Here is a 21,913-nt window from a genome sequence, read left to right on the forward strand (position 1 = left end):
GTGCTGAGTTCCTGCTGGAGCCTGGTGCTGATCCTGGCACTTCCACTGAGCCCTGACAGCCCTGAGGAAGTGTTGATCCTGGCGCTTCCGCTGAGCCCTCACAGCCCTGCAGCTCCAGCCATCTCTTCCTCAGGCTTGTGCAGTTGCTGCCACCGGTTCAGCTCATTCCCCTCCCCTGCTACCACTTTTCTAGGATGGTCACGTACCACCTGCCAGGTGCCAATGTACCACAGGTGGTACCCGTACCAATGGCTGAAAAGCCCTGCTATTGGTATCGGTACATCCATTCTTTTGGAGAAGTAGCTAAGTAGCTTCCCTAAACTCCATTGAAGATGTTACCTAGTCTGGCAACGAAACATTCAGAAACCAACCCACAAAGCTGGGAGAACGAACTTCCACCCTCGCCTTACATGAGCTATGGATATTCACCTGTCGCAAATAGCTAAACGCTTTTTTACATCCAAGTTCAAAGAACCAAACACAACTGTTCATGGATCCATTTTTATTTACAAAATAGAATTTTTTTTTTAAAAAAACCCCAGTTCTGTGAAGAACAAACCACAGTAAATTGAGAAAGGAGGTGAAATTATATAGGTACCTCATTCCACCTGCATCCTCTTGCTCAAACTATTTCCCCCTTTGTACTTCTGTTTTAAAACATCCAGGCTGAATATATAAATACCACCAAAAAAAGCGAAAAGCAAAAAAAAAAAAGGTTCTCTCATCTGCCCCTGTACAGGCTTGTAAATGTGCAAGGCGCAACACAAAACCATGTCCAATTTTGGGGGCTCAATAAAGCCTTCATTTGCACCTGCTGGGGAGATGGGGGCAGTAAAGAGGCACCATTCAAAAATCCACAGAAGTGTCAATGGCCATATCAACACATTCCCAGTGCAAACAGACCTCTTGCTTCATTCCAGACCAGGTATATCCTGCCTCTGAACTAGCTAGCGGTCATGAGCTCCACCAAAGGTTTGCAGATTCAGTGCTGTGGAACTTGTCACTCAACATTCCTTACCACTGTCTATAAAGGCTGGGACACTTAGGAGCCACCAACGAACACTATCAGATGGACTTCGGGTTCCTTGTGCCTTTTCTCCAACAAGAGGAAAAGACTTGTGACGGAACAGTTTAGTCCAAACATACGTGAGAAATGCAGCCCTCTTAACTGAGCTGCTTTCAACATGGATTAATTCAACCAAATCAAGACAAGATTGCGGTACAAAAGGCTAAATACTAAAGTACACGTCAAGGGTAGCGTAGAACACAGAACGTTCAAGTTTGGTTATATCCTACGTAGGGTTGAGAATGTTTGAAATCTGGCTGAATAGATCACACCCCAATGGTTGCAGGAAGGATACAAAAATTCTTGGTCCAATCAGGTGGGTCAACCCCGCCCTTAATTCACAGCCCGAACTGTTAACTAAATAACAGTGCGAGTTTCATTTTTTTTTTAAAAGTAATTTTTTTAGCTTTACCTCTAAAACAGCCATATTAAAGGATTTGGGGGCAGTGTTGAATGCATAATATGAATATGCTCTTAACAAATAATTTTTCCAGGTTGTATTTGACAGATCCTAGCAATAAGTAATTTACGGTTAAATAGTTCTCATGCAAAAGTAGACCAGAACTTGGCTGTTAAAATCTGTGCATTCCAGGGCAATGCAATATAAAAACATAGAACTCTTACCTTATTTTAGGGATTTATGTGAAGCCAAAAGCCGATACGGCTATAATTTTTAGAGAGCTAAATTATCTTTAACTAACTGAAGGTAAAAACCTGTTTCATATTACTGTTTTCTTATTGGTTGCTCTGATTCTTGAAAGTTTCATCTCAGTTTCCAAGACTGGATCAATTAGGACAAGAAAGTGAGATAGTAAACTTGCTGAACATAACTGCAGCTCTACAATGTACGGTTTTAAAACCCTGGTGGAATGTCTAAATAAGACGGAATGTTCTTCAATGCCATTTCCCCCCAAAGTTTGTTTGCCTAGGAATAACGAGCAAGCTTGTCGTAGTTGGGACCAGTGGTTTTACACAGAAACATCGATACCATCATGAGGAAGAGCTGTGGGGAAAAAGAGAGATTTTAATAAAAGAAACAGCAAACACACTTCTATCATAAGAAAAGGTAAACTCCGCATTTGGGACAGTTTGCAAAGCAACTTAAAAATAAGATTATATAAGATTCTCAATTTGATCCCATAACCTTCAGATTGGTTAGACTTTAATCTCCAGTATTTCTGTTTGTGATTTCTGGAAGTTGGGAATCCATTGCACTGGGAAGGTTGGATGCGTGCCACCTGTGGCCCCTTCATGACCTGTGAACTTCAACTCCCAGAATTCCTCAGCCAGCCCAGCAGTTGAAGTCCATAGGTTGTAAAGAAGCCATAGTGTCTAGACCAGGGGTCTTCAAATTTGGCCCTTTTATGACTTGTGGACTTCAACTCCCAGAATTCCTCAGCCAGACATGCTGGCTGAGGAATTCTGGGAGTCCACAAGTCATAAAAGGGCCAAGTTTGAAGACCCCTGGTCTAGACCTAGGCTATGAAATTACAACTCATGAGTACATTACCTATCTCTGAATCCTTATTGAACCCAACCAGGTGCCTTTCATGTCTGCTGAACTACAGTCCCCATTATCCTTGAAGTGCTTTCCCTTATCTGGGTGCTCTCCAGACACATGGATCAGCAATGCTAAGGTTGGCTGCGGGATTCTTGAAATATAATCCACCACAGGGAAAGTAAATACGATGGAAAGAAGCTACGGAAACCAGAATGACCTATAGCAGGGGTAGGCCACCTCGGCTCTTTTATGAGCATAGCTGACTCAGGAATTCTGGGAGTTGAAGTCCACGAGTCATAAAAGAGCCGAGGTGGCCTAACCGACCTATAGAATACATCTTGCTGGAAGGAAGGAAGATGACTATCAATGCTTAAAAAGGGGTGAGTCTTTGCCCTGTAGCATTTGAATCTCTCTTAAACTGCTTTTTGTTGTTGTTGTTGTTGTTGTTGTTGTTCTCTGCTGCATTTGCCCTCTCCAGTTCTCCTTACTGGTGCTCAAGTAACTGTAACACCTGTAGTTCTTGCCCCCCCATACCATGACATGTTTCATTTTGGCCCTGGGGGGGCAGCAAAGCTCTTTTTGCAACAGCAGAAGATGCAGGCAAGACATTAAACCTGCAAAGGTGGGATAGGGTGGGGAAAACAAAGCATGGTGGACATTGACACATTTGTACTAAAGGAACATTCAGGCCTGACAATGCTTTGGAATGAATTACCTTGCCAGAACTCCAGGTAGATGTCCCTGTGCAGCAGGTATGTGAAATAATTTAAAAGATTATAAAAATGGGAAGAGGTTTCAGAAACAAGGGAGAATTAAGGAGTAGCACCAACGTATCCCAGGGGCTCAAGCATCACTTTGGGAAGCAAATCAACATGTCGCCTTTTCAGACATGCCTAGACCTGTGCCAAGGGTAGGGTGCGTAGGTGTTGAGAAACACAGCGGGCATATGCGTATACCCAGCAGTCAGCATATCAAAAGCACACTGGAAGAAGCTAAAGGTTTGGGCTGCAACCACAGGCATGGCTTACCCATAAAAGGCCCAAAGGTTAAAAAGCTCTTCTTGGATGGCCTTAGAAGTACAGACAGGAGGGATAGTGAAAGAAGCAGAATTCATTACGGGGCCTTTGGAAAAGAACTGCAGGCATCTCTCATTTTTAAATTTAGATCCGTATCAGAAATTAGATTAATTTCATGGGTTTCCAAATCTATCTGATTCTCATTGGGAAATATCAGAAAAACACTATGTTCCTCTAGGCTCAGCTAATCTCAATGTATACATAGTTGTACTTTGACAATAAAGATTCATTCATTCAACTACTTCTTTCTTTAAAATCCAGGCCCTTAGGATATAAGCCAGTTCATTTAAAAAAAAAAATCTTACAAAACAGCACAAACAGCTGTGTTTGCTTTTCTTTAAAAAAAATGGAAGTAACACAATCGATTGCAATTTTCTAAAACAAACTACTTTTAACCTACACACACACACACACACACACGACTGTCTTCCAGCCAATTCAGAAAGTCAGTAAGGAGAACAACCGATTCCCAGAAAGGTAATCTCCACACATGCTCATAGAGAAGGCTATTTGATGTCTCCTCCAGTTGTGTTGGACTACATTGGCCATCACCCCTAGGAACCACTGGCTGTGCTGGTTTGGAGTGATGAGAATTGTTATTTCTTGCATTGTTTTGTGCAAAAGCTCACAGGAGCTCCACAGAGGATCTCCTTTTATGTTAACAAGTAACCGCTGTCCAGGTTTGGGCTGAAAGAGTGAATGGCCCAACAGCCTTGGTGGAGCAGTGGGCTAATGCCTCCTTAAGTAACACCAGCTGCCTGCAATTAGTGCAGGTTCGCGTCCCACCAGGCTCAAGGTTGACTCAGCCTTCCATCCTTCCGAGGTAGGTAAAATGAGGACCCAGGTTGTTGGGGGCAATAAGCTGACTTTGTAATAATGCCGCTTGGGGGGTGTATGAAAGCCCTAATAAGCAGGCATATACATAGAATGAAGGCTATTGCTAAGCACATTGATTTGTGCTTTAGATTGTAAGCCGCCCTGAGTCTTCGGAGAAGGGCGGGATATAAATGGGATTAAAATAAATAAATAAATAAAATTAGCCAATAAACTACAGTTAGAGTAAACGTGATAGCAATAGCAATAGCACTTAGACTTATATACTGCTTCACAGTGCTTTACAGCCTCTCTCAGAGGTTTACGGAGTCAGCATATTGCCCCCAACAATCTGGGTCCTCTTTTTATTGACCTTGGAAGGATGGAAGGCTGACTTAACCTTGAGCCGGTGAGGATCGAACCCCTGACAGTCAGCAGAATTAGCCTGCAATACCGCATTCTAGCCACTGCACCACTATGGCTCCTAAAGACTTGATCCCAAGTCTTTCTGGCCTAAATCACATTTCTAAAATTGCTACTCTACATTATAATCCAGCAGATGTGTCGAGTGCCAGACAGAGGAAATGGACTAGGTGAATTCACAAGGATTGGTATGGGATCTCTCAGAAACACAACTTTTGCTGAGCACCTTCCCTGCAAATACACAAGCATGACACTAGGATGTTTGGGGATGACAGCAGCTTTCCTGGCCAACGCTTGCACCCAAGAAAAATCAGTAGTCCCTGCACTGCACTCATGAGCCACACAGGTCACACAGAAAAGGACATGCACAGAGAAGAAGTAACACATCCTTCCCAACGTAGCAAGACACAAATAACGAGGCACGGCAGAAAGGTGGAAGCATCTATGCACTCCCTTTAGCCACCTGTTAGGGATCTCCTGGGTGTCACCTCTATGCAGGTCCTTGTGTTCTAATGCAGTGACCAGCAACATGCACAGCAGCTGCAGTAACTACAAGAAAGATCCAGGATGAGGAGATAAAGACCTCAATTCTTGATCACGTAATGCACTCACAACCAAGCACATATAAACATTTCAGCTGTCCACCAGCAATGCCTCCTGCTCGGAATGAGTAGATTGGTAGGGAGACTTGATGGCAGAAATATAATGGCACCTTAGCCAGGCAGGAAAAACAAACAAACCCACGTTTGGATCATTCCATCGTCAAACAGCAAAGTACTCAGGGAGCTATAGGACTATTGGATGCTTTAAAAAAAATTAGATCTCAAAACAACGCAAATCTGAATTCCATGAAAACAGCATCAAAGAATAAATATTTAGCTTAATATTCCGGAGGATGAAAGGGTGGCCTTTATGGGATTTTATATTGTAATGATTTTGGGAGGTCTCCAAACCTATCAATAGGGACGCGGTGGCTCCGTGGGTTAGGACGCTGAGCTTGTCGATCAGAAGGTCGGCAGTTTGGCGGGTCGAATCCCGAGTGCCGTGTAGCAGAGTGAGCGCCTGTTACTTGTCCCAGCTTCTGCCAACCTAGCAGTTCGAAAGCACGTAAAAATGCAAGTAGAAAAATAGGGACCACTATGGTGGGAAGGTAACAGCGTTCCGTGCGCCTTTGGCGTCTAGTCATGCCGGCCACATGACCATGTAGACGTCCTCAGACAAGCGCTGGCTCTTCGGCTTTGAAACGGAGATGAGCACCGTCCCCTAGAGTCAGAAACGACTAGCACGCATGTGCGGGGGAACCTTGACCTTGACCTTTTCCAAACCTATCAATATTTGCACATCCCTGTTGTTATTTCTGCATTTCTATTGGTAGAAAGGTAGCTGTACCCAGTCGTCACTGAGGAGTGCTTACCTCTAGGAGAGCAATCCCAAGGCAGATCCCTACAATGCTGATGAGGTTATTGTTCAGCCAGGTTTGGACACTCTCCCTGCAGCCCTGCAAATGGACAAAATACATTAAAAAGGAGCATCAGATGGACTTCCAAGGACAACCCTTGTCAGATCAGTTATAAGGCACATCTCGCTCACTCCCACATTGCAGCTCAGCAGATATAGCCAAAAAACTCTCTCTCACACACACACAGACACACACACACACAAATCAGGAAAGAACACCTCACCTTTGTTTTCTGTGTTCTGACCCTAGCCTTGCCTTTGCTAGTCCTTTCCTTTACGAATCTCGCTTACTAATGTTCAGAAACACCCATGGCACTGTCCTTCTCCATATTTATTTATTTTATTTATTTTAATTCCATTTATATCCCGCCCTTCTCTGAAGACTCAGGGCGGCTTACAAGCTTAGCAGTAGCCTTCATTCTATGTATATGCCTGCTTATTAGGGTTTTCACACACATCCCAAGCGGCATTATTACAAAGTCAGCTTAATTGCCCCCAACAATCCTCATTTTACCTACCTCGGAAGGATGGAAGGCTGAGTCAACCTTGAGCCTGGTGGGATGCGAACCTGCACTAATTGCAGGCAGCTGGAAGCATCGAGTCCCACAAATTACTTTTGCAATGTATGAATACCTATTTCCTTTCATCACTCCCGCACCAACTGGCTGCTTGTTTTAAGGACTCAGCAGAAAGAGGCTGAAATCGATACCTCTTATGGCTAAGGGCCTACATGTTTACAAGAGCAACGGTAGCTTGTGTCCATCCAAAGAGATTCACTCCAAGCCCTTTTCCTTAAGGAGGCTGCTTACAAGGCCCGAGATGCAATCTTCTCCGTTGCTTGTTTGGAATAACGTAACCCCGAAATCTGATTAGCCCTACCCTGTTGCGGGCTAGGAGAGGTATAAGACTTGGCTTTCATTATAAGCTAGAACCCCCATTTTGGGCTGTGGGTAGAGGCTTTGTTCTCAGTACTCTTCGTTTCTTTTTAAATAGCATTATTATAATCATGCACAATGGCTTCTCATTTTATCATACCATTTTTGTAGGCAGAAATGCATGCTACTCAGAAATAAACACTTATATCAAATGGATACCCTGCCAACAAAAGTGCGTATAGTCAAGGCTATGCATGGTCTTCCCAGTTGCAATGTATGGCTGTGAAAGTTGGACCGTAAGAAAGGCTGAGCGCCAAAGAATGGAGGCCTTTGAACTATGGTGCTGGAGAAGACTCCTGCGAGTCCCTTGGACTGCAAGGCGATCAAACCGGTCAGTCCGCGAGGAGATCAACCCTGACTGCTCTTTAGAAGGCCAGATCCTGAAGTTGAAACTCAAATACTTTGGCCACCTAATGAAAAGGAAGGACTCACTGGAGAAGAGCCTAATGCTGGGAAAGGTTGAGGGCAAGAGAAGAAGGGGACGACAGAGAATGAGGTGGCTGGATGGAGTCACTGAAGCAGTAGGCGTGAGCTTAAATGGACTCCAGAAGATTGTAGAGGACAGGAAGGCCTGGAGGAACGTTGTCCATGGGGTCGCAATGGGTTGGACATGACTTCGTAACTAACAACAACAACAACAATCAAATGGATATATCAACTATGGTCCCAAAATAGTGTGTAATTCTCTTCTGTACAACTGCTTTTTGCAAGTAGGTTAATTCTATTCTTTCATGGTGGGGGGAAAATAAGAACGAGGTGCAATGGCATGGTGATATGGAAATCAATACATGAAAATAAGTGGATAGGATAGGGGAAAAAATATTTTTTTCATTCTGAACGGTCCTATTTCTGGCTACCATCAAATCAACCACCCGCCTAGAGACTGCCAAACTGGACAAAAGCTGTTATGATGTTCCAGAAATCACTAAAAAACCCCTGGATATTCACCCAGACAGGATGGTTGGGGCAGTGGGGTGGGGTGGGGGTGGGTGTTCCCTTTTAATTTAGCTTAGTTTTGCTCTTCTCGTTTGCCACGTTTTCTATGTTTTGTTTATTTGTAAGCCAATCAGTTGACAAGGAGTTGGACAGTCTCAAAATTGGAATCAATCAATCAATATACGGCACCCTGTTTTGGAAGATCTTTTACCGGAAGATCTATTACAGTTCCCCTCAATTTGGCATCTCCCAAATGCATTGGAATAAGCCGCTCCATCTATGCTCTCCTTCCTATGTATTTTTTTATTTTTTATTTTACAACCATCCGCCGTACCCAATTGCCTCTTAAGCCATCTCTTTTCAGAAACTAAACAGGAGAACGAACGTGGCAAGCTTAAAATTTTGTGCACAAATTCTCCCTCTCTCCCCGATGAGCAAGAACTGGCATCCTTTTCAGACACTGTCCTACAATCACTTCCCTGCCCCCTTTTGAACAACTTTTTTTATTTAATCCCATTTATATCCCGCCCTTCTCCGAAGACTCAGGGCGGCTTACAGTCTAAGAAGCACAAATCAACGTGCTTAGCAATAGCCTTCATTCTATGTATATGCCTGCTTATTAGGGCTTTCGGGGGGGCCCCAAGCGGCATTATTACAAAGTCAGCTTATTGCCCCCAACAATCTGGGTCCTCATTTTACCTACCTCGGAAGGATGGAAAGCTGAGCCTGGTGGGACTCGAACCTGCACTAATTGCAGGCGGCTGGTGTTACTTAAGGAGGCATTAGCCCACTGCTCCACCAAGGCTCTGCCTCAACATTCTGGATACAAATACTGGTGGGCACAGAGAATGCTGGCATTCCATGATTTTTTCCCCTGCAGGATCTGGGTCAAGTTTTTAAAAAACTGTTTTATGTCAACAGAGGAATGCAGCCGTCACCACAAGTATCCAAAGGGGCTAGACTGCATTGTGCCCCCCCAACCCGAGGAACAATGTGTGGGCTACTCACTCTATTGTTGATTGGCAACTGTCCCTCTGCTTGGCAAAAGAGGGGCGGCTTGGCAGTTGTTCTGTTGTTGGCTGAATGTAGAACAGAGGTGTTACGACAGGAGCATGGAAACTGTTTGTTGGAGGCATTTCTGACTCTGCTATTTTCCATCCAGTCTGTCCAGCCTGTCCAGCCACAGCATTGGAACTAAGACAAAGAGATGGGATTGAAGACAGTGAGAAAGAGAAGATGGTTGGAGAGACAAAAACTTTCCTGTCTGTGTACTGGAATCATCCGTTTTAAGAAAATCACTGCTTTTTATCCTGCAACAGGAAAAAAAACTACTAGAGGAAGAGAGTTCCCCAGCACAGGGTTGGCACAACTTTGCTGAAATTAAGCAAATATGAGCTTGGTCCATGCCTAAATGGGAGACTCCATAAAATCTCTTATGCTATGTTTCTCAACCTTGACAACTTGAAGATGTATGGACTTCAACTCCTGGAACTCTTAAAATGAACATGCTGGCTGGGGCATTCTGGGAGTTGAAGTCCACAGATCTTCAAGTTGCCAAGGGTGAGAGCAACTGCTCTTATTTATGCCAACTTGAGCTCCAATACGGAGAAAAGCAGGCTGTATAGCAATAGCACTTAGACTTAGAGCAACAAGGATGATTAGAGTTCTGGAGGCTGAAACATATAAGGAAAAGTTGCTGAAATTGGGTATGTGTAGTTTAGTTTAATGAAGAGAAGGACTAGGGGTGACATGATAGCAGTGTCCCAATATCTCAGGGGCTGCCACAAAGAAGAGGGAGTCAAGCTATTCTCCAAAGCGCCCGAAGGCAGGAGAAGAAGCAACGGGTGGAAACTAATCAAGGAGAGAAGCAACCTAGAATTAAGGAGAAACTTCCTGACAGTTAGAACAATTAACCAGTGGAACAACCTGCCTCCAGAAGTGGTGAATGCTCCAACACTGGAAGTTTTTAAGAAGAGACTGGGCAGCCATTTGTCGGAGATGGTATAGGGTTTCCTGCCTGAGCAGGGGGTTGGACTAGATGACCTCCAAGGTCCCTTCCAACTTTATGACTATGATTATATATTGCTTTACGGTGCTTTATAGCCCTCTCTAAGCGGTTTACACAGTCACCATATTGCCCCCAACAACCTGGGTCCTCATTTTACTGACCTCGGAAGGATGGAAGGCTGAGTCAACCTTGAACCGGTGAGGACTGAACTCCTGGCAGGGAGCTGAATTAGCCTGCAATGCTGCATTTTAACCATTGTACCACCACAGCATTACTTATATATGCAATCAATATTAGTAAATATGGCATCATAGCCATACCTGATGAACGAACTAAGTTCAGTTGTAGGTTGACTGTATTATGGCTGTACTCATCCAACATGGCTTTCACCCTGTCAACCAGAATTATTTAAAATTCACGTATCATGACTTTCAAGCCGTATGGCTACCTCCACCCAGCACACCAGGCACACCAAATCTAAACAAACCACCTTATGGCTTAGCATGTTATGTGAGTCACCCTACATACAGCCAAGTATGTCCCCAAAGAATCACATCAATGGAGGTAAAGGATGGAAAAACTAACATTACTGTTACAGTGACATGACAGGAAGCCAGCTGACCTGCTCTTGCACAAAATCCCAGCTGTCACCATGATCTGAAAGGGATGCGTTTGTTCCATAACCTGTAATGATGGTTTTGACGTGCCCAGCCACTGTCGAACTGATCTGCATGTGGGAGGAATAGCAAACCTGGTTAGGCTCTTTATATCATATGTAAAAACAAAGGTGCATCTAGCAGTGACAGATCAACATCCTGTTTTCTCTGGAGTCCTCCCAGGGTGGAGAAGAGGAGACAAGTCTTCCTTGACAGATGAGGCTTGGTTCAAAGCCAGAAAAGCAGGTGCCCATTTCTTTCAAAACAAACAAACCAACCAGGAATAAAATCTGGATTACATTTACAGGCAGTCCTCGACTTACGAACACAATTGAGCCCAAAATGTCTGTTGCTAAGCAAGACATTTGTTCAGTGGGTTTTGCTCCATTTTGCAACCTTTCTTACCCCAGTGGCTAAGCGAATCGCTGCAGGGGTTGAATTAGTAACACTGTTGCTAAGGGAATCCGGCTTCCCCATTGACCTTGCTTGTCAGAAGGTCGCAAAAGGGGACCACCTGTCCCTGGGACACTGCAACCGTCAGAAATATGAGTCAATTGCAAAGTGCCTGAATTTTGATCATGTGACCCTGGGGATGCTGCAACGGTTGTTATAGTTATATGGAAAATGGTCATGAGTCATTTTTTCCGTGCCGTTGTAACTTTGAATGGTCAGTAAATGAACTGTTGTAAGTCAAGGACTACCTTTATTTGGAGTAGAATGGGAGGTTCTGCCCAAACTCTACTCTTAGTGGACAAAAGTTCAAACCAAAGAGGATGCGAAGTTTATTTACGGCTAACTTTGGCTGTAGTGTAAGCCCAGATAAAAAAAGAGTGGCAAAAAGCAGACATTTTTCTAATTAACAAATCACATGATTTGTAAATCATAATGTACCAACATCACATTTACTTCTGGAGAGAATATATATATTCTCTGTGGCAGGGTATATAAAAGAGTGAGAGAAAAGATATATCTATATATATCTATATCTATCTATCTATATCTATATCTATATCATCTATATCTATATCTATATCTATACCTCTATCTATCTATCTATCTATCTATCTATCTATCTATCTATCTATCTATCTATCTATCTATCTATCTATCTATCTCTATATCTATATCTATATATCTTTTCTCTCACTCTTTTATATACCCTGCCACAGATCTTCTCTTATGCCACCCCACATCTGTGAGTCACTAAGAGAAGGACACAGAAATATCGAGTCTAAATTGATTCTTCTCTTTCACAGGCCCTAGTCATCCCTCCCCCACCCATTTTTTTGGGTTCTGGGCAGAGAAAGAGAAAGGGAAAGGGAAAAAGAAAAAAAAGAGAAAGGATTTAGTCTAGCTCCGTGGTGGCGAACCTATGGCACGTGTGCCATGCAGAGCCCTCTCTGTGGGCACACACGCCGTCGCCCCAGTCCAAGGCCTTCAGCTGGGTTTTATAAAACCTTTTCGCTTTAGGCCTCCGCTGCCGTGTGCAAAAAAAAAAAAAGGTTCAATCAATCAGTTTCAACTTCTCATGGGAAAAAAAGATCTTGCAAAGTTGGAATTGATTGATTGAACTTTTTAGTCCCACCCAGTCTGCCGTTACCACCACAACCACGCCCACCCAATTGGCCACACCCACCCAATAGACCACGCCCACCCAGCACCCGACAATACATAAGTGGGTTTTGGGTTGCATTTTGGGCGCTCGATCTCTAAAAGGTTCGCCATCACTGGTCTAGCTAGTAAAGTTGCAAAATGGTGGAACACAGTATTATATTTCAGATCACATTACAGGATCACACTGTTTTCTCCCCAGGAATTCTTGTAAAGGGAAAACCAGGATATGCAAGTAGTGAGCTAGTTTAGAAATACCTTTCTCTCCAGATGCTTTATTACAAATCTCTTTTGGTCCAGCAAATCTTTTATTGATTTTGGTGGGTTTTAACATCTAGATTTAACCATTCTGGGTTTGCGGACCAGTTTTGGCGGTGGGGGAGAGGGAAAGGTTCTGCACGCTCGCCCGCCACTTGCACGGCCCAGTTTTGAACAGCCCACAGCCCAGGGGCTGGGGACCCCTGATCTAGAGAACAGTAGATTCCCTTGCATACGTGGGCCATTGTATCTGCAAAGAAGCATTCAGCAATCAAGGGGCATGATTTTGGGGAAGGCTGCTATCCAGTATGTAGACCAGATCAAAGACTAGGGGTAAAATTAAAAAAGAAGGGAATGAGAAGGGGGAGAAAATCCTTCCTGGTAGAATGAAGCATTGTTGAAATAGGTGTATGATGAGCATTTTATGAGAAACCTTCTGATTTTACAACACTGCTTACCGTGTTGCTATGTGTCTGTATCAAGATTGCAATGGTGACTTGACCAACAAACAGGAGCAACAGGAAGGCAAAGTACTATTGATGGAGAGAGAAAAGGCCAACAAAATCACTCAACGTCACCATGGTATCAATTATTCATTCATTCATTCACATGAACGTTTCTTCAGGTTTCTTACAAACAAGCACGCTAAATTTATTTTTAATCTGCATTTCTGCCTATATCTGATAAGTATTATTAAAATTCAGACACATGCTATACCCGACCTCCAAGTAATCGCCATTAAAAAAAAATCTAGCAGCCGTCATTAAAAACTGAAAACCACTGCTGTAAACATTGAAACCTCATCTGCAGCTAAATCACAAGGTACCGAATATATCACGGCAAAGGGAAAATACCACACAGCCTAATTACCTTTCTGCATTTCCCACTACAAAAGCCTCTTGGGAAATTACCACATCATGAACTATACAGGTTCTCCTGCCTTTATTCTGCTGTGTTATTAAAAGGTACCCAACCGGATTTCTACCCGTGTGTAGAGGGATCCCCTGAGCCACTCATTAACTAGAATGCTGTGCCATCGTTTTATCAATATATCAGTCTTATATTAAAGATGAAATGTCCACATATAGTATTCATGAATTCTTCTTGTAATTCAGGGGTGTCAAACTCAATTTCATTGAGGGCCACATCAGCATTGCGGTTGCCCTCAAGGGGCCAGGTGGATATGGCCAGGGTGGGCGTGGCCTACTGGGTGGGCGTGGCTAGAGTGCGTATAGCCTACTGGGTGGGCATGGCCAGCTCTACATCGTTCACATCAAGGGTGCCTATGGGGGGCCTGGGCAGGAGCGGGACAGATCTGAGGGTCTCTGGCAGAAGGAGGGTCTCTGGGCCAGGGCCAAGGCAGTGGGGGCCGTTCCCTCACTGTTTCCAGGATGGGTTCGCGGGCCACATAAAACCACTTCGCGGGCCGGATCCGGGCCCCGGGCCTTGTGTTTGATATGTCTGTTGTAATTGAAGTGTCAGCACAGTTACACCTATCCTCCAAATAAAGTACATCAGCTTTTTCTGTTGTTTTATAGAGTAATGATTCCAACAGAATAGATTTTTTTGTAGTTCGGCGTTGATCGTGGGATCCTTGTTACTGTTTGATTTTGGTAGTTTTCTTGGAGACGTTTCATTACCAAATTAGGTAACATCATCAGTATTAGTCATGGATGAAGTTACTTAGTTTGGCAATGAAACATTTGCAAGAAAACGACCATGCTCAGAGAGCACCAAGTGACCCCACAGTAAAGATTATTCACAGTCTTTCAAGTGCAGGAATTCCTCGCTTTCATGTTACCTCACTGTCTTAGCCTGAAGATCCAGTTTCCAGAAAAAATCTTAGTTTCCAGAATTTGTTGCTTTAATCCAGGAGTTGGCAACTTTTTCTCACCCTAAACTCTATCCCACACGTCTGCATCACATGGTTAAAATATTCTTCTCAAATTGCCCACCAAATTTCTTAGAACTTAAATGTTTCATCTCAAAACTTCAGAAGGCTTTTGTCTTCCTGAAAAGATCACCAAAATCTTTCAAAACTTGTTCCATTTGGTGAAGTATTTATAGTGCTTTTTTAATAATAATAATAATAATAATAATAATAATAATAATAATAATAATAATAATAATAATAATAATAATAATAATAATAATAATAATAATAATAATAATAATTTAAGAGGAGCATCATTTTGCATACAGGAGCAACATGATGTTCCTACCTGACTGAACCCAATAAATGTTATTTCCCAATCTTAGACAACACCAGAACAGAGGCCCACAGCTTCTACCCAGCTACTTACAAATCCTAGCATACACTTGATTTCCTTGAGAGAGCCCAAGCATCCAAGAAATCCCAATAACATTGTTAGGATGCCCACACCCGAGAAAATGTAGGACCATATTTTGAGAGCATAATATGAGGATCCTGTGAAGGAAGGAAGGAAGAGATCAGAACAATCAAGAACTGAAAAGGTACAAATGAGAGAAAAGAAGTCAATAATAATAAGCAGTCTCTATTCTTTCCTTGTTCCTCAGCTGACATAAATGTTTGGAAGAACCAAGCCTGGTTTACTGGGCCTACGTCCAAAGAAGCATAAGTCTTTTGAAAAAGAGCTACATCGTCCTTGACTTACAACCATTCGCTTAGTGACTATTCAACATCAAAATGGCATTGAAAATGTGATTTATAACTGATCTTTGCACTTACAACTGCTGCAGCATTGTGACAGTCATGTGATTGTGACTCAGATGCTTGGCAACTGACATGTACAGGTGAAACGCGAAAAATTAGAATATCGTGCAAAAGTTCATTTATTTCAGTAATGCAACTTAAAAGGGGAAACTAATATATGAGATAGACTCATTACATGCAAAGCAAGATAGTTCAAGCCGTGATTTGTCATAATTGTGATGATTATGGCGTACAGCTCATGAAAACCCCAAATCCACAATCTCAGAAAATTAGAATATTACATGCAATCAATAAAACAAGGAGTGTACATAGAACAATATCGGACCTCTGAAAAGTATAAGCATGCATATGTACTCAGTACTTGGTTTGGGCCCCTTTTGCAGCAATTAGTGCCTCAATGCGGCGTGGCATGGAAGCTATCAGCCTATGGCACTGATGCTTCAATAGCAGCCTTCAGCTCTTCTGCATTGTTCGGTCTCATGTCTCTCATCTTTCTCTTGGCAATGCCCCATAGATTCTCTATGGGGTTCAGGTCAGGTGAATTTGCTGGCCAATCAAGCACAGTAATCTCACGGTCACCAAAACCAGGTTTTGGTGCTTTTGGCAGTGTGGGCAGGTGCCAAGTCCCGCTGGAAAATGAAGTCAGCATCCCCATAAAGCTCGTCTGTGGAAGGAAGCATGAAGTGCTCCAAAATCTCCTGCTAGACAGCTGCGTTGACCCTGGACTTAATGAAGCACAATGGACCAACTCCAGCAGATGACACGGCTCCCCAAATCAACAGAGACTGCGGAAACTTCACACTGGACTTCAAGCATCTTGCAGTGTGTGCCTCTCCATTCTTCCTCCAGACTCTGGGTCCTTGGTTTCCAAATGAGATGCAAAAGTTGCTCTCATCAGAAAAGAGGACTTTGGACCACTGAGCAACAGACCAGGTCTGTTTTTCTTTAGCCCAGGTAAGACGCTTCTGACGTTGTTTGTTGTTCAGGAGCAGCTTGACAAAAGGAATACGACATTTGAAGCCCATGTCCAGGATCCGTCTGTGTGTGGTGCCTCTTGATGCACTGACTCCAGCCTCAGTCCACTCCTTGTGAAAGTCCCCAACACTGTTGAATGGCCTTTTCCTGACAATCCTCTCCAGGCTGCGGTCATCCCTGCTGCTTGTGCAGCTTTTTCTTCCACACTTTTCCCTTCCACATAACTTTCTATTAATGTGCTTTGATACAGCACTTGGGGAACATCCAACTTCTTTTGCAATTACCTTTTGAGGCTTTCCCTCCTTATGGAGGGTGTCAGTGATGGTTTTCTGCACAACTGCTAGGTCAGCAGTCTTCCCCATGATTGTGATTCCTACTGAACCAGACTGAGAGACCATTTAAAGGCTCAGGAACCCTTTGCAGGTGTTATGGCTTAATTAGCTGATTAGAGTGGGACACTTTTTGAGCCTAGAATATTGCACCTTTTCACAATATTCTAATTTTCTGAGATTGTGGATTTGGGGTTTTCATGAGCTGTACGCCATAATCATCACAATTATGACAAATCACGGCTTGAACTATCGTGCTTTGCATGTAATGAGTCTATCTCATATATTAGTTTCCCCTTTTAAGTTGCATTACTGAAATAAATGAACTTTTGCACGATATTCTAATTTTTCGAGTTTCACCTGTATTTACAACAGTTGCACCATCCTGCCAGCTTATGACAAGCAAAGTCAATGGGGAAGCTGGCAAGGAAGGCTGGAAAATGGAGATCACACATCTCACTTAACAAGCAAGATAGTGTGTGTGTGCAGGTGGAATGGAAATTCTTTTAGAAACTTTGATGTTATATATATCGATGGCAGCAAGAATACGTTATGCACAAAAATGGAAGGACACTTTGATTCTCACAATGGATGAATGGCTGCAAAAATTGATGCAGTAAACAGAGATGGCTAAATTGACTGCCTTCATTAAAGAAAAAAACACACGATTACTTTTGTTTCTACTTGGAAACCACTTCTGCTTGAGGTGGGGGAAAAAATGTAAATTTGATTTTGGGTTTTACCGTTTAGATTTGTTGTTACAGAAGTGGCTAGTTTATACTATTATGTAAAAGTAAAAAGCTGAGGTTTGATGCTATTATCTTATTTTACTATACCAAAGGGAGTTGGAAGTCAACGCCTTTTCTTTCTTCTTCCCCCTTTCCCTACCTACACCTTTCCCTTTCCTTCTCCCTCCCCTATTTTCCTAACATTTTCCTTTGTATTTTTGTATTTTATATTATAAACTAATAAAAAACCCCGAGGACGATAGTTCATTTAATGACGATGGCAAAAAAGGTCATAAAATCAGGTGTGGTCCCATGACTGCACCACTTGACAATGAATTTTTCCAGTCCCAATTATGATCATAAGTTCTCTACGCTATTTAGAGAAGGAGGCCCGTCTCTGAGAGAGATGGAAACTTACCAAGTGTGGAAGCAAAATTATTTTGATCAAAAAGTATCCATAAGCCAAAGCCGAAGACCAGACTTCCAAGGATCTGAAGAAGGGGAAAGAGATTTTTGGTTTGATTGTTTTAAAAAGTATACATCTACGTATAGTAGCCGTTCTTTCCTCTTTTCCCACCCTGCATAAACACAGCTTCATGAACTAGCTGGAAATCATAATTCTCCAGCTGGCTATCCAAACTGGCCCCCAGCCATGTACTCACAAAAAAGAAAAGGTTGAAGAGAAAGAGGAAGTATTTTGTAACACTGAGACATCCTTTGTGAGACATTATCTTCTTCCTGTTGGAGGGAGAGAAAAAAACATTGAGTTTTATTCTGTGTTAGCTGAGACCCATTCCCCTTCCAAGCTCCATCTACATCAGTATAGGCCAGGGGTAGGCAACCTTGGCTCTTTTATGACTCGTGGACTTCAACTCCCAGAATTCCTGAGCCAGCTGGAAGTCCACGAGTCATAAAAGAGCCAAAGTTGTCTACCCCTGGTATAGGCAATATCCAGAACATCTCCTGAGGGACTTTATTAAAAAAAGAGGAAGGATTCTAAAAATTGGAGTCTAGGCAGTCCTTGACTTATGATCACAATTGAGCCTGAAATTTATGTTGCTAAGTGAAAGAGTTGTTAAATGAATTTTGGCTTATTTTATGACCTTTTTGTCACAATTGTTAAGTGAATCATTGCCATTTGTTAAGTTAGTAACATGGTTGTTAAGTGAATCTGGCTTTCCCATTGACTTTGCTTGTCAGAAGGTCGCAAAAGGTGATCACTGCAACTGTCATAAATATGAGTCAGTTGCCAAGCATCTGAATTTTGATCATGTGACCATGGGGATACTGCAAGAGTCATAACTGTGGAAAACAGTCAGTCACTTTTTTTCAGCGCCGTTGTAAGTTTGAACGGTCACTAAAGCAACCGTTGTAAGTTGAGAACTACCTGTATTGTAACCTCGAAATCTGCAGGGTGAGAGCACAGCAATGGCCCACTTGGTTCCAGAGAACTAGAAGCTAGCTCCAAGATTCCAGAAATTATTTGAAAAAGGTAAGAAAACATTATTCACTGACAAGGAAGACACAGTTTGTTGGTAATAACAATGACAGTTGCCAGCTGTTTCCAAATGATTAACAGGTCGCACCCTTAAGTTGAATCTTGAAGGGTTTTTTCAACTAGACATTGTGGCTGTATCTTTGAAAACAGCTCAAGGTGCAGCAATGACAGAACATGGCTGTACACGAATGTTTCTCAAACTTGGCAATTTTAAACTGTCTGGACTTTAACTCCCAGAATTCCCCAACCAGGCAACATCTTAAAATTGCCAGGTTCAAGAAATCTGAGGTATATCAAGTTGCTCCTGAAGAATACATGTTGTTCTTCCTTCTGCCGATGGGTCAGGAGTTTCCACAGAATTGGTCAATACAAGCCAAAGGGTAACAGAAACTGATCAAAACCTTTTTTATATATATTGTGCACATGATATAAAAAAGAGGAAGGGCTCTTATTTTGACTTTCTCTCTCTCTCTCTCTCTCTCTCTCACACACACACACATATCCTTAGGATGCCCCTGAAAATTCATGACAACTGAAACATGGGCATTGCCCAACCTCTGAAATAAGTCATTTCACAGACATTAAATTATATTTAGAGACATATCACAGCATTCCTCAACCTGACATCTTCCAGGCCTGTTAGACTTCAACTCTCATAATTTTCCATTTTATTAATTTATTAATAAAAGTTAATCCATTTTTTTCTTCAAGGCTGAAGATTTCTTTTCTTCTCCAGTTCTTCTCTTCCAACACATTAGCCGGGTATCCGAGTGATGAAAGCTGCCCTAGAAATGTAACTATACTGTACAGACCTTCCCGTGTTCAGCAACAGGGTTCTATATACTAAGAGCAAAATCAAACTCTGATTTTGCACATGGATGTGTGTAAGCATAAGGAGAGGAAAATACTAGAAGCTTGTAGAACCCCAAGGTCTATTGAAATACCAAACCAAAACAGTATGAAAACAAGATTTTATTTTTTTAAAAGAGTGGGAGAAATAAATACAAACCAAACCAATGAGATCTGAGCACATTGAGAGTCCATAATAGGAGGGAAGTTGGGGTGATAGGGAAAAACTGGATGGGAATTGCCGGAGTAACATCAGGAGAATGCTATTACTTTCATACCCAGAATTTAAGTTTTAGAAAACAGGTGCATAAAAACCACAGGCAGTCAAGATATGGTACTTCAGAAAACTAGGGGAACTTTCATCATAACTTCTGCCTAGAATTTCCCTACCACTGAAAAAGTTTTGTAAGACATCTCAGAGTGAAGCAGAAGAGGAAGCGCTGTGTTTTCAGAGTTAGTGTGTCACTGATTCTCCGAAAGATAGTCACTTCCTGGGGTACTGATGTAAGTGATTCTATCCACCCACCCCCACATTCACAGAAACTTCATGAGGTGCCATTTTAGCTTCCTTGCCGATACACATCTAACTTTCCCTCAGAAGAGCTAACAGACTTCATACATTTATTCTCATGCAAGTTGCGCATTTCGCAGAGTATCCCCATTTTAAAATAGCTAACTACACTATTAAATTGTTATTTCCCTTTCTTCCCCACATTTCTCCCAAAAGATATGGAATAGATATATAGTATTCAGTTCTGTTGCAGATCCCTGCTTGTTACTTTGCATGTGTTCACCACAATTATTTCTGTACTTATACCCTTCAATTTCTAATATAAAACTGAAGACAACCCATATTTAGATTCATAGACATGTCTCTCTGAAAACATGAGGTGTCTTTTGCCCCACTTTTTCACACCCCAATTCATAAAACATTTCAGACAGTGCTATATTCATTATGCACATGGTGTCTCTGCAGTCTGTGCCACTTATATAACTCCACATAATTATATTAAGTAGCACCAGAAATTGTGCACGCAATCGTGCTCTCCTACATGCATGTTTAGAAAAAGCATTTGGACTTTCACAAACTAGTTTTCAGTTTCTTGAAAGCCACCTTATTCGGCAATATTCAAGGACACTTATCTCTGGGCTGTCCAAATGCACAAATACACTAACACAACTAAGATGCCTTTTTACAATTTTGTGTGGTTCCATATTCTCAGTCGGCGGAGCATTTTCCTTCCTGTTCCCATCTCTCTCACTCAAAAAAACAATTCTCACAACCACCTTTAAAGCACTCAACAACGGCATTCACCTGCCCACCACTCACCTCCTGCTTCACACAACCCTCTACATACAAAAACCTCCCCTCCATGATGCGCAAACATAATGGACTGTAGTCCAAGCAAACGAAAGGTCTCAGGCTGGGAAAGGCAGATTTATTTGACTTAGCTAGCATTAAACCACCATGAATTTATAGCCTGGTCTCAAGAACCTCACTGCGGTCGCTTAAGCTCAACACCCCAAGGTCCCTCTTTTAGCCCTGGCCTACTAAACTCCTCAAACACACGCAGACATTACATATCCATCCAAATTCAGACTATGGTTGTGCACTCCTCACAACATGATTCACTCCTTTGTAATCAATGTGTCATTTGAAGGGGGGGGGGGAAGGAATCAGCCCTTCCTGCACCAGATCTCCAACAACCCCTCCCCCCCGTGCCTTCCTCACCTAAGTTAGAGTTGATCACAACAGCTTTCTCCTTCCCTACAACCCTCTCGCCCATTTGAACTTGCCTTATCAGCCAAACAGCCTTCGCCTCTCTCTCTCTCTCTCTTCTGCTACTATCACAGCGAAAATCGCCTTTTTCTTTTCTTTTTGTCTTCTGATGAGCCAGTTCCAAACTTCATCCATCCCTCCCTCCCTCCCCCAAGGGCGCCTCCGCCTTCCTTTGCCTCTCTCGTTTCTCATTGGTTGCGAGTAATAGCTGGGAGGCGCGGCTCAGTCATGAATAAGTAATAGACTCCAAAGTTCCATCCGCAGCTTTTTCCCCGGCCCCGGATTTTTTCTTCTTCTTTTCTGTGTAATTGTTAAGGG

General features: G+C 42.6%; 1 protein-coding gene across 5 annotated transcripts; it reads right to left on the reverse strand.

Moving 5' to 3' along the window:
* Nucleotides 1–481: 481 nt before the first annotated feature.
* On the reverse strand, nucleotides 482–21,688 carry LOC308679136 (leukocyte antigen CD37-like). 5 transcript variants are annotated; one of them, XM_081346413.1, is made up of 10 exons: nucleotides 21,609–21,688; nucleotides 18,131–18,202; nucleotides 17,887–17,959; nucleotides 15,045–15,169; nucleotides 13,200–13,274; nucleotides 10,839–10,943; nucleotides 9,217–9,402; nucleotides 6,294–6,377; nucleotides 5,343–5,428; nucleotides 482–2,069 (listed from the first exon to the last, which is right to left on the reverse strand). In XM_081346413.1, exons 2-10 carry the CDS (start codon nucleotides 18,194–18,196, stop codon nucleotides 2,057–2,059), a joined length of 813 nt encoding a protein of 270 aa, XP_081202539.1. In that variant the 5' UTR covers nucleotides 18,197–18,202; nucleotides 21,609–21,688; the 3' UTR covers nucleotides 482–2,056. The 5 variants fall into 5 exon arrangements, with proteins under 5 accessions (XP_081202539.1, XP_081202538.1, XP_081202540.1 ...); XM_081346412.1 differs by having other exon boundaries at nucleotides 18,131–18,206; nucleotides 21,613–21,682; XM_081346414.1 differs by lacking the exon at nucleotides 21,609–21,688 and adding an exon at nucleotides 18,856–18,949 and having other exon boundaries at nucleotides 18,131–18,206.
* Nucleotides 21,689–21,913: the final 225 nt, after the last annotated feature.

This window comes from Vipera berus, assembly GCF_964194415.1.
Source record: "Vipera berus genome assembly, chromosome: Z".
Classification (NCBI taxonomy): domain Eukaryota; kingdom Metazoa; phylum Chordata; class Lepidosauria; order Squamata; family Viperidae; genus Vipera; species Vipera berus.

Excerpts from the sequence above, each read along its gene's own strand:
- LOC308679136 (XM_081346413.1), bottom strand. The coding sequence starts at position 18,196 with ATGTCTCACAAAGGATGTCTCAGTGTTACAAAATACTTCCTCTTTCTC. Across the intron at positions 13,275-15,044 it reads TCAAGTGTATGCTAGGATTT|TACTTTGCCTTCCTGTTGCT; the intron begins GTAAGTAGCTGG and ends CTCCATCAATAG. Across the intron at positions 10,944-13,199 it reads TACAGACACATAGCAACACG|ATCAGTTCGACAGTGGCTGG; the intron begins GTAAGCAGTGTT and ends TCCCACATGCAG.